Source organism: Dipodomys spectabilis, unplaced genomic scaffold, assembly GCF_019054845.1.
Source record: "Dipodomys spectabilis isolate Male_0828 unplaced genomic scaffold, ASM1905484v1 ptg000018l, whole genome shotgun sequence".
Taxonomy (NCBI): Eukaryota; Metazoa; Chordata; class Mammalia; order Rodentia; family Heteromyidae; genus Dipodomys; species Dipodomys spectabilis.
This window is the reverse complement of record NW_024870695.1, coordinates 749,683-762,674: the sequence shown is the minus strand read 5'-3', so window position 1 is coordinate 762,674 and position 12,992 is coordinate 749,683. Positions and strand designations below refer to the sequence as shown.

Below are 12,992 nucleotides of genomic sequence, written 5' to 3'. Positions count from 1 at the left end.
GAGATCTTGTACACACACACACACACACACAGCTGGCAAGGTGACTAAACTACCTAAATTCACACATTCCTATGACCAAATGCTATTCAAAGCAACACACATCTACTTTCTCTTCCTGGGGCTTGAACTCAGCGCCTTGTGCTAGCTGGGGGTCTAAAGGAAGATTATGAATTTGAGACCAACCTGGACTACATAGAGATCTTGTACACACACACACACACACACACACACACACACACACACACACACACACACACACACACACACACACACACACACACACACACACACACACACACACACACACACACACACACACACACACACACAGCTGGTGGCAAGGTGACTAAACTACCTAAATTCACACATTCCTATGACCAAATGCTATTCAAAGCAACACACATCTACTTTCTCTTCCTGGGGCTTGAACTCAGCGCCTTGTGCTTGCTAGACAGAATGCTTTACAACACTTGAACCATGCCTCTAGCCCTTTTTATTTTTCAAGTAGGGTCTTGAGTTTTTGCCTGGGCCAGCCTGGGACTAATCCTCTTATCTATGCCCTCCACATAGTGGGGATTACATGTTAGGCTCAGCTTGTTTGTTGCAATAGAGGTTTTACTGAATTTTGGCTCAGCTGGTGTGAACTGCAATCCTCCTGATCCTCATCTTCTCAAGTAGCTATGATCACAGGTGTGAGCCACCATGCACAGCCCTTATCTACTTATACTGAAGTTGACCATACTATACGTGGCTTACAGAATGGTAGGAGTCATATCACCTCTACATCGAGCCACATCCACAACCTTGTATTTTTTTTTTTTTTTAGTTATGGGGCCTGAATTCTGGGCCTGGGTGCTGTCCCTCAGCTCTTCAGCTCAAGGCTAGCACTCTATCACTTGAGCCACAGCGCCACTTCTGGCTTTTTCTCCTTATGTGGTGCCGAGGAATCAAATCCAGGGCCTCATGCATGCAAGGCAAGCACTCAACCACTGACCCACTGACCCTTCCCTTGTATTTTTATAAAAACAGATAAGGCTTAAAAGTGCTTAATGCTGGTTAGTGGGATTATGGGTAATTTTTAAAAATCATTTTTTAATGAATATGGATTACTTGTAGAAGAAATGATTCAAATCATCTTTTCTTTTTTAAAAAAAACATGAGCTGGGAGCCGGTGACTCACACCTGTAACCCTACTACTCAGGAGATTGGGATCTGAAGTGGAGCTGTGGCTCAAGTGGTAGAGCACTAGCCTTGAGCACAAAAGCTCAGGGACAGCACCCACACCACCAATCTCCCACCCCACCAATGAACAATATTTAACATCAGATGGATAGATAATAAACTGACATGGCAAAGGCTTTTTTCTTCCTCCCAAGCAAATATGAAAATAACATCTAAACTTTCTTTCCTGTGAGAAAACTATTATTTCCAAAGATGCTTATAGAGCCAGTATTCTACATACAGAAAGGATTGTAAAAGTGAGAGCTATCAGCCTAATGGCTCACATCTAAAATCTTAGCTACTCAGGAGGCTGAGAAGTAAGGATGGCAACCTGAAACCATCAGACTCTTATCTCCAATTAACTACCAAAAAAAACCCTGAAGTGGAGCTGTAGCTTAAGTGGTAGAGTGCTAGCCTTAAGCAAAAAAGCTAAGATCATGAGGACTTGAGTTCAAGCCCCAGTACCGGCATACACATATACATACGAAAGAGTAAGAGCCACTATGCCATGTAAAAAAGTGTAGGATTAGGCAGGGGCTGGGAGCTCACAATGTAATTGTGAATACTCAGGATTGAGGTTTGAGCTAGCTGGGGCAGCAAAATCTGTGAGATTCTTACCTCTAATTAACCACTAAAAAGCCAGAAGTGGAGCCAGTGGCACAAGTGGTACAACATTAGCCTTGAGCACAAAAGCTCAGAGGCAGTGGCCAGGCTCTGAGTTCAAGCCCCAGGATTGGCACACAAAAACAAAAACAAAGCAAAACAAAAAGATGAAGAATTAAAGTAAGAGAAACTGCCTCTGAGACAAGGAAAGAATCCATTTAAGAGGGGACAGTGGCTTTCCTACAAGTACAAAGCAGAAAGGAGGCTGAGCAACCAGTTTCATTTTCTATAAATAAAACCTTGGCAGGCTTATGGTCCAAGAAACACAAGTCAATATAAACCTTTATATACTGGGCTGCCAAACTTCACTTTTAGACAGTATATTAATTATGTAGTCAATAATCATGGGTTTCATTAGCGTATTAAATACCACGATCAATATTATTTATACATTTCGAAGACAGGCCACTCAGAAAAAAAAAAAAAAGTGGGGGAGAGGATACTTTTGACCCTGCAGTTCAAAATGTCAGAATAGCACACTAGAGATTAGCAAGGCTTTAATGGAAAGCATAAAACATTGAAAATATAGACAGAAATCAGATTATTACTGTTGTTGGTTTTTGTTTTGTTTTGTTTTTGCTTTGCCTTTCACAATAAGACGAGAGGGAATTCAAGAGCCATTTAAAATAAAGGCGAAATGATTAGATTTTTTTACCCCTTCATTGCTTAATGCTGATGTCATCATATATGCAAGATAAACATTGATCTCTCAGTGAAAGATGAGAAATAGAACAACAGGAACAGCCTTTTGAGGTAAACTATCTCCAAGAGAATTCTAAGAACCGTGGGCCAGAATCTACTTAAGACAATCCTCTGGGATCTGAACCTCTTAAAAGCGTAACTGTGGAGCCAATTTCTGGGGCTCTGTAGGTGATCTGATGCTTTAGGGAAATCTGTTAAGCATCCTCCTTCAAGGGAGCCCCTCCTTCCTAAGCCCCCTATTCTAGTCACACCCATGGAGCTATGCTGGTTTTCTCAGTGGATACTGAGAAAGCATGGGGATGGGCCCAGTGGTCATTTTCAAGATCTGTCCTCATATCACAGTGAGTCAATTCTCCCATGGCCCATGCTGGGGATGGAGAAAGAGGAGGTATGAAAGACTGGTTACTGGACCGAAAGCTAGATTACCACCTCCAACCCACAATTTGTCAATCCAGAACAGCACTGAAGACTATAATTTTCTAGTCAACATTTTATAAGCAAGGTCAGAGAGAAAAGAGCCTCTATAGAAATTGTTGAGGCTTCAGTCAGAGAATCAAGCACAATGCGAGTCACATATCCTGAGACCAGGAAAGGGTAAGGAAGACTATCCACAGTCAGTAGGTCTGAAAGAACGAAAGTTGCTCCAGGTCTGTTTGATTTGCAGCCATGGGAGCCATCCCCTGTTTAGGGTTAACTAGCTGTTTCCTAAAGAAGACAATTATGAGCCAGTGTGCTGTACATCTGTAACTCTAGCACTTGGGAGACTGAAGCAGGAGGATCCTGAGTCTGAAGTCAGCCTAAGTCACACACTAAGTTTGAGATTAAGTTACAGAGCATGATCCTGCTTCAAAACAAAGCCAGCCCAGGTAGGAAAGTTCATGAGACTCTCATCTCCAATTAACCACCAGAAAACCAGACGTGACGCTGTGGCTCAAGTGGCAGAGCACTAGCCTTGAATTGAAGAGCTCAGGGACAGCATCCAGGCCCAGAGTTCAAGCCCCACGACAAACAAAAAACAAAAAAACCAAGCCAGGCATCATTGGCTCCCATCTGTAATCCTAACTACTCAGGAGACTGGGATCTGAGGACTGTGGTTCAAAGCCAGCCAGCACAGGAAAATCTTTGAGACCAAAAAGCTAGAAGTAGAGGTGGGGCTCAAGGAGTAGAGCACCAGCCATGAGCAGAAAAAGCTAAGAGACAGTGGCCAGGCCCCGAGTTCAAGCCCAAATATCAGCACAAAAACCAAACAAGACAGGATCAGTCAAACAGTGAAGGTTGGCAGCATAAGCCTCCCCAGGCTCTATTCATACCAGTTAGAAAGTAGGCTTGCAGCCGTACTGCAACACTGCCTGTCATAGTGGGATGCTTGGAGAGATGTGCAGCACATGCCAAGCAGTGGGCTGCAGCAACCCACCAGATAATTAATATGATTAGGAACACACAGAGCAAGCATGCTCTTGCTGACTGAAAAGCCCAGTAGCATAATTACTGTTTTCTTACTCGCTCACTGTCTGTACACATTTCAAAGCCTGCTTGGTGTTAGACTGCTGTGTAAACATCAATAAAACCTCAAAGTGCTAGATCATCAGCATTGCTGGGCACAATGGTTTTTCCTTTTTTGGTGTTTTCATTCTTTGAAAGATGTATTTCAGGGTTACAAACATTAGTAATCTCAGACTAATCTCTGAGTCTGTAATGAGTTAACATTTCTCCCAAGTGAACATTTATTATGAAGACTAATTAATTGCTTTCCAGTTACAAGAACCCTTTACATTCAAAGAAAGTAGAATTCACAAGCAAAGAACATACTGTTTATTAAAACAAAGTAAGGGAAACAAGGGGAGCGTCTCTCCCTTCAAAATCTTTTCTACTTAACGAGCTTTAATCAAGAAATAAACACACAAATGCAAGAAGTATGTACAGGTACAAAAAGTGTGCATTCGCCAACCAAAATGCAACATTAATTGAAGTGAAAACCCAAGCAATGCTTTGTAGTTGCCTGGATGTCCCCAGGGGACAGCAAGTCAATGCTTATCAGCCATCCTCAGAAGAGACAATTTTGATTAATATCAGACCCTTCTGACTTAGTCTATTAAATCTATTAAACCCTGAAGGAAGGGTAGTCTTCAGATATAAAAGATAGGCCTTTGATTAATAATTCTACTCTACTGCCATTCCAAGCACTAACAACCATGTGGCAAATGTAGAAAGAGTGAGCCTCTGAATTCCAGGAAGATACACTTAATCAACACCTCAGTTCCCCACTCCCTCCTCCCAGGAAGAACCCAAGTTGTGAAGGTGTCAGTACTGGAGAAGCAAAACTCAAGTGACATAATTTACTTCACTGTCTGTAGGGAGGGTCAATTTCTTGACATAATTCTTGCTTGAATTCTTAATAAATCTGACAGAAATCTGAAGTCAAAAGGGAGGGACTAGGAGGGCTACGCTACCTGCTGGCTGACCTCCAGGTCTGACAGTTTACACCACAGCCCTCTGAGTATATCCTTTGTCCACTAATGCATCCCAAGAGGTACACAGAAGAAACTGTCCACCATGAAGAGGCTCCTGTGTAACTGATGAGGGTGTGGGGGTCACATGGGGGCAGGAAGTAGATTCCACCTCAAACTTCTGTCCCATAAGCATGGCTCTCCTCACAGCAGGGCATTCTTCCTGATGAGTGTGACCAGCCTCCGGCCATACTCCCTGTAGTCCACAGGCTTCACGTCCATCACAGTGGCCTTAATTCGAGACTCGTCCTTTGAAAAAAGAAAAGCTGGTTGTGAGGGATGATGACTGGCCCCAGCATGGAGCAGTGGTGATAACCTTCTTTGCTTCAGTGGCTCCAACTAGCCCAGCAGGACGAAGCACATGCTGCATTCAGTTTAGTAATTCCCAGTGAACACCCCGAGTGGGAGCCTGTCCCAGAATTCCCGCTGCTGGGACAACAGCCAGATCCCCACTTCACAGATTCTTTCTCTTGTCCTCAGCTTCCCAACACCTAGAGACTTAAGGTCTTAAAGGAAAAGACTTTGGAGGGTGTTCCTATCTCTTAATTCTCTCTACAGAGGCACAAACAGGAGCCAAAAAGGGTAAATAACTTGAGAAAGCCACAAAGCTAACTCTGAAAGCTGTCTTCCGCTCAAGAAAAAGCTCAGCCAAGCCAGACGTTGGTGGTTCATGCTTGTAATCCTAGTTACTCAGGAGGATGAAATCTTAAGATCTCGTTTTAAAGCCAGCACAAGCAAGAAAGTCCATGAGTGGACTGTGGGGTGTCTTTAGACGAAGACAAGGCGCTTCAGCCCAGTGGCTGGCGTGGGGAAGGGGTTGGAAGCAGGGTGCTATTTACTAGTGTGGTTAAGAGCAAAGACTCAGGCTCATTTTTGTTCTCTGCATGAGAAAATGGGGATAAGGACCGTGCCGACCCACAGGTGCTGTGAGGACCAGTGAGACACATGTATCCCACAGTGCCCGCTAAATGCTGCCCATTCTGACTACCTGGGTCACCATAGACCACTGCAGAAATTTTCAACATAATTTGAACTCATATACAATCTTCAAAACCTAAACTTGCAGGCAGAGAAAGTCTGCTGCACACTATATACATTGTCAGTTCACAGACCAAAAAAAAAAAAAAATACTAGTTTATTTATTTATTTATTTCTAAATTTGAGACAGGGTCCAGCTATGTAGCACAATCCTCCATTGCTATGTCCTGTGCTGAGATTACAGGTATAACATACAACTTCCTCTTCTCCAACAAAGAAAGCCACAGAGCATTTCCTCTACATGTTCTACATATTTAGATAAGACACAGAACCTCTAAATCTATTTCCTCATCTGCAAGTGAGGTTCGTAATGGCACCTCAAATTGGCATGGAAGTAGACAATTCACTGACAAGAAAGAATTCTAGAAGGCTGCTGCAGGCAATAAAGGGCGACTTCCCATCGCTAACCACCCCCTACCCCACCCCCAATCCTCAGCAGCCTGACTTACATTATAGGTCTCCAGTTTGACCCTGACTCTGAAGGTGAAAGTTCGGAAGTTGGCATTCTGGAAAACTTCGTCAAATGCCTGCTCATTCTGCAACAACACATAGAAACCACTGAACAACTTGTTAGGCTTTGGCAAGTCTCACCTTCATGGTCTGAAATTACTTAAGAACAATTAACTTACAGTTTTTTGTTTTTGTCAGTCCTGAGGCTTGAACTCAGGGACCAGGCACTGTCCCTGAGCTTTTTTTGCTCAAGAACGGAACCCAAGCCCAGAGTCCAAGCCCCAGGACCAGCAAAAACAAAACAAAACAAAACAAAACACTCAAGAGTATAACTCTCCCTTGGTATTTTCAGGAGATTGGTTCCAGGACTCTAAAGTAGATACCAAAATCCAAAGATGTTTACGAACTCATTCACATAACATTCCTGTAGGTTTTATATCCTCTGAAGGATCCAAATACCTGATACAATGTATATACCACCTAAGCAGTTATTATACTGTTGTTTACAGGAAAAACATCTGTACATGGCCAATACAGGTATAATTTTCCCTCTATAAATATTTTTGATCCATAGGTGATTGAATTTGTAGGATTGGTGGTTGCTGGGCTGGCAGGAGGGCAAGAACAGGAAAGGAGCTGCAATTTTTATTTTTTGTGGGGCTTGAACACAGGACCTGGGTGCTATCCCTGAGCTCTTTCGCTAAAGGTTAGTGTCTACCACTTTGAACAACAGTGCCACTTCTGGTTTTCTGGTGGTTGACTGGACATGAGTCCTCCCAGGGCTGGCTTTAAACTGAGATCCTCAGATCTCAGCCTCCTGAGTAGCTAGAGTTACAGGTATGAGCCACCAGCACCTTGCTAAGGAGTTGCAATTTAATGGGTACAGAGTTTTGGTTTGAAAGTTGGAAGAGTTGAAGAGAGGAATAGTGCTGGCACAACAGGGTAGATAGTTAACTACATGATTCAAAACTGTTACGACAAAAAGTAAAAAGGTTGCAATGATAAAGGTTCTATATAATTTTTCACACCAAAAATTAAAACACTCAGCAAAAATACTATTCTAAGATTCTAAATGAAATGATCTGGGACCCAGTAGGCTTCACCTAACAGGTAGGAAAATACTTTTAAGAGAAGTCAAATTGGGCTGGGAAGGTGGCTCAGTGGTAGAGTGCTTGCCTTGTATACATGAGGGCCCTGGGTTTGATTCCTCAGCACCACCTAAGCAGAAAAAGCCAGAAGTGGCGCTGTGGATCAAGTGGCAGAGCTCTAGCTTTGAACTGAAGAGCTGAGGGACAGTGCCCAGACCCAGAGTTTAAGCTCCACAACCAACAAAAGAAGGAAGGAAGGAAGGAAGGAAGGAAGGAAGGAAGGAAAGAAGGAAGGAAGGAAGGAAGGAAGGAAGGAAGGAAGGAAGGAAGGAAGGAAGGAAGGAAGGAAGGAAGGAAGGAAGGAAGGAAGGAAGGAAGGAAAAATTGTTATAGGCTTACTCATTATTTCAGCCTCAAAGCTATTGACTCAGAGAGCAAGAAAAAGAAACAAGTGGAGTGGGTCAAGGTCAGATAAGGTCAAGAAACGCAGTCCCCTCTCTGCCTCCTACTTTTCAAATACTATGGAAGTTCCGTTATTAACAATGACAGTAGGGCTGGAAATGTGGCTTAGTGATAGAGTACTTGCTAGAATGCATGAAGCCCTGGATTCAATTCCTCAGTACCATATAAACAGAAAAAACTGAAATTGGCGCTGTGGATCAAGTGGAAGAGTGCTACCCTTAAGCAAAACACACTCAGAGAGAGTGCCCAGGCCTGAGTTCAAGCCCCAGGACTGGCGGGGGTGGGGGGGGTGGGGGTGGGTGGAGAGAAAGACAGGAGGAATTAGAGAATCTTTTTACTTATGCATTTATATTTTTTTGTGGTACTCATACTTGCTAAGCTGGTGTGGTACCTCTGAGCTATGCCCCAGCAGAGAATGTATTTTATATAAAATGCAAAAACTTAACAGTGATAATACACGTATAAAACAAATAGTTCATAAGTTCTTTATTTTCATTTTTAATTTATTATTTTGATCAGTCATGGGGCTTGAACTTGAGGCCTGGGCACTATCCTTGAGTTCTTTTGCTCAAGGCTAACACTGTACCACTTTGAGCCACAGTGCTACTTCCAGTTTTCTTGGGGGTTAATTTGGAGGTAAGAGTCTCATGGACATTCCTGCCTGGGCTGGCTTTGAACCACAATCCTCAGATCTCAATCTCCTGAGTAGATAAGGTTACGAGCATGAGCACCAGCACCTGGCCTTTTTTTTTGTACTGAGGATAAAAAATAGTGGTTTGTACAGGCTAGGTATTTTCTTTTTTTAATTTTGAGGCAAGGTATTACTAAGCTGTCCAGGCTGACTTTAAACTTGCTAAATAGATCAGGCAGGCCACCTTGTACTTGTGATTCTCCTGCATCAGCCTCCTGAGTAGCTCAGACTACAGGCATATACATACGCCCATGCCCAGCTAAGCTAAGTATTTGGCAAGCACTATGTAGCATGCAAATGGTTCTATCATAGAGACTTTTTTTAAAAATAGAAGTTATCTGACAGAACAAACAAAAAACCCAAAAAAAATCATTCTATGGATTCTCAATATATAAATAATGTATTAAACCTTTGAAAAATTATGTGAGTTGCCATTATTCTTACAGATTAGGGAAGCATGGATGCACACTCCAAGAACATGATGGTTTCTGAGGGAAGTTTCCACACTTCCTCTTTCACCAGTCGACAGAACAGCCAAATATAATAAGCCCATAAAAAATCCTGAAAGGCTGCCTTTGGCCTTAAAATCTGATAGGAAAATAGAGGACCAAGCAAAATAGATAAAAGATACTATCACAATTTAAAGTCAATTCCAGTTATTTCTACAAAAGGATTTGGTTGAGACAATTTTCAGAGATCTTACGAACTGAACCAACCAGACAGAACTGAGGACAGAAAAGAGTAAGAAAAATACCAGCAGCCAATTCTTATTTCTCTGTGGCCTACCCAATTTGGAGGAAATGGGAAAAAAGAACACTGTGTATAAATGGGTCCCAATTTTCATGGCCTAGAAAATACAGCTTTTAGCTGTTTTATCTCTACTTTCTCAATTAAATCAATCTAGTAGATAAAAGCAAAATGACTTGGGTGCTGGAGTTCAAGCCTGTCATCCTAGCCACATGGGAGGTGAGACCAGAGAATAGTGGGTGATGGACAGCTTGGTAATTAAAAAAAATGTCTGTATCTTAAGCTACTCAGGAGACTGAGATCTGAGGATTGTGGTTTAAAGCCAGCAGCCAGTGCAGGCAGCAAAGTCTGTGAGACTTTCATCTCTAATTAACTAGCAAAAAGCCACAAGTGGAACAGTCTTGCACGGAAAAAGCTAAGGGACAGTGCCCAAGCCCTGAGTTCAAGTTCCAGTGCTGGCACAAACAAATCAATAAATTCAGAGTTTAAGCAGAGAGTTTATAAACTATGGTGAAGTATGTGGCTGACCTTCTCTTTGAGTTCCCCGAGGTAAGCAGCATTCTGTCCAAGGATCACTTCAGCTGACTCCTGGAAACAAGTCACCCACTGATTCTCCTGAAAATCGGCAATATTGGCCTAAGAACAAACACAACTCTGTTATCGCAACAAACGCATAATAAAAGGAAGACATATTAAGGAGAATGGAAGATCACTTTTCTTCACTCATTAAAGTAACTTCCACATAACAATATACTATCATCCTATATACTTAAGGTCCCTGATGTCTGATGGCTTGACCTCATGATTTTCCCTCAGTATGCAAAAGCACATGCTCCCCCACCAGTCTGGTTTTTACTTTTAGTATTGCCATATGACATTCAACACTTTACTGTAAAACAGGCTTTATGCCAGAGGATTTTGCCCAATTGTAGGCTATGCAGGTGCTCTGAGCACACTTAATGTAGGCAAGGCTAATAAGCAAGACAGTTAGTAGGTTATGCGTATTAAACTTTCCACTTGGGCTGGGAAGGTGGCTCAGTGGTAGAGTGCTCGCCTTGCATGCTTGAGGCCCTGGGTTCGATTCCTCAGCACCACATAAGCAGAAAAAAAAAGCTGGAAGTGGCGCTGTGGCTCAAGTGGTAGAGTGCTAGCCTTGAGCTGAAGAGCTGAGGGACAGCACCCAGTCCCAGAGTTCAGGCCCCACGACCGGACCCAAAAAAACCCCAAAAAACAAAAAACAAAAAAACAAACTTTCCACTTACACCTTCAACTTATAATGGGGTTACTGGGCATGTGAACTACATCCTTTCTAAAAATGGTGACAGAGATCATGAAACAGGTTTAAAAAGTAATCGGGTGGATGTGTGATTTCAGATCTACGTGGAGACAGAGGCAGAATCCAGGCATATTAGATCTAGCGCCCCTCCAGATGCAACAGATTTTGCCCTAAAGATTTTGAATAAGCTCTGTCAGGGTAGGTCCACTGAATTTGATTTTTATTTTTACTTCTTTTTTTGGGGGGAGAGAGGAGGATCTTGTCATAAGAGCCCAGGCTAGCTTGGAACTTGTGATATTCCTGCCTCAGTATCCCAGGTGCTGGGATTACAGGTATATGTCACCACACTTGGTGCTTGTTCTTGGCATTTTAAATTGTGCATTTATTTTCCTGCCACACACAAGGAGCTCTTTGATGGCTCTAAATCACCACTGAACATCCCAAACAATTTCAGTACCAGTGCTAAAGGGTCTTTGCCAGCCACTGAATCTACCTAGCAGTAGAAATGGGCAATCAAATGTCCCCAACTGTGCATATGGTATAAAATTAAATTGGGAAGGATAAAGACAGAAAGCAGATTTTCAAAAATTCAGTTGCTGAGTAAAAGGCAGTATAGAAATGAGGGTGACGGCCAGGCACTGGTGGCTTACACTGTAATCCTAGCTACTCAGGAGGCTGAGATCTGAGGATCATGGTTCACAGCCAGCTCATGCAGAAAAGGCTATGAAACTCTTATCTCCAATAAACCACCAAAAAACTAGAAGTGGTGCTGTGGCTCAAGTGGTGGAGCACTACTAGCCTTGAGCTGAACAGATCAGTGAGGGACAGCACTCAGGCCCAGAGTTCAAGCCCCATGACTGAGAAAAAAAAAGAAAAAAAAAGAGGGTGATGGTTGTGTTTAAAGGCTTCATTTTGACAATTTTGTTTTTTAAGTTCATGGGGCTTTGACTATACAATGTTATGGAAATAAGGTGACAAGAAAAGTTAAAAGCATTGACAAACTCAAGGTAATGGTGGCACACACTGGAACCACCAGTCCTGAGCATCTATCAACAGGTAAGAATAGCAGAGACACAGACACAGATGTTCAAATAAAACAATTGGGAAGGGAATTCCACTACTGAGGAGCCACGGAATTAACTATCTAAAATGCTTTCCTTCATCTTGGTTGAATGATCTGAGGATCTTGGTTCAAAGCCAGTCTGGGCAGGCAAGTCCTGTGAGACTCTTATCTCCAATTAATCACCAGAAAACTGGTAGTGGCATATGGGCTCAAGTGGTAGAGCGCTCGACTTGAACTGATGGACAGCGCCCAGGCTCAGAGTTCAAGCCCCACGACTAACCCCCCCCCCCCCACAAAAAGGCTCTTAAGTGACCCACCATTTAGTACAATTAGAGTTTAGAAAGAATAGATGGAATCCTTTTATTGTTATTAAGGTTTGTTAACACAGGGGTTACCATTTCTCTTAAGTCAAGTAATGAATACAATTCTTTTTGGACAATGTCACTCTATCCTTCACTTTCCCACAATTGCCCCCAAATCCCTTTTATCTAAAAATATTTCTTTAAAATTTCTTTTATATCAAGAGCTGAGAGTGGTGATGCACACTCGTTATCATAGCAACTTGGCAGGCAGTGGAGTTGGACCATGAGTTTCAGATCCTAGCTTAAAAAGAAAAGGACCGGGGCTGGGAAGGTAGCTCAGCGGTAGAGTGCACGCCTTGCAAGCATGAGGCCCTGGGTTCGATTCCTCAGTACCACATAAACCGAAAAAGCCAGAAGTGGTGCTGTGATTCCAGTGGTAGAGCCCTAGCCTTGAGCTGAAGAGCTGAGTGACAGCGTCCAGGGCCAGAGTTCCGGCCCCAGGACAGGCAAAAAAATTTAAAAAAAAAAAAAAAAAAAGGCTGACAAGAAAAGGACCAAGGATGTGGCTCAAATACAAGAACATTTGCTTTAAGCTGGAGGCCTTGGGTTCAATTCCCAGTACTAAAAGAACAACAACAAAAAGACCATCTAATTATGAGAATATACATTGCACGGAAAAAAAAAATGAAACTATAGAAAAGTATACTGAAGAAAATAAAGAACCAACCAGAAATAACCACCGGCAACAATCTGGTCTTGTATTCCTTCTCCCAGTCTGGTTC

The 12,992-nt window shown here is 42.6% G+C and overlaps 1 protein-coding gene across 1 annotated transcript in view; it reads right to left on the bottom strand.

Annotated features, from left to right (window-relative positions):
• Positions 1 to 4,375: 4,375 nt before the first annotated feature.
• Positions 4,376 to 12,992, bottom strand: part of Rpa1 (replication protein A1) — a 58,462-nt gene continuing 49,845 nt past the window's right edge. Inside the window, exons 15-17 of the mRNA XM_042673809.1 lie at positions 10,098 to 10,205; positions 6,581 to 6,667; positions 4,376 to 5,342 (exon numbers count right to left, since the gene is read on the bottom strand). Of these exons, the coding sequence (XP_042529743.1) occupies positions 5,238 to 5,342; positions 6,581 to 6,667; positions 10,098 to 10,205 (300 nt within the window). The 3' untranslated portion in view covers positions 4,376 to 5,237. The remainder of the gene's footprint in view (positions 5,343 to 6,580; positions 6,668 to 10,097; positions 10,206 to 12,992) is intronic.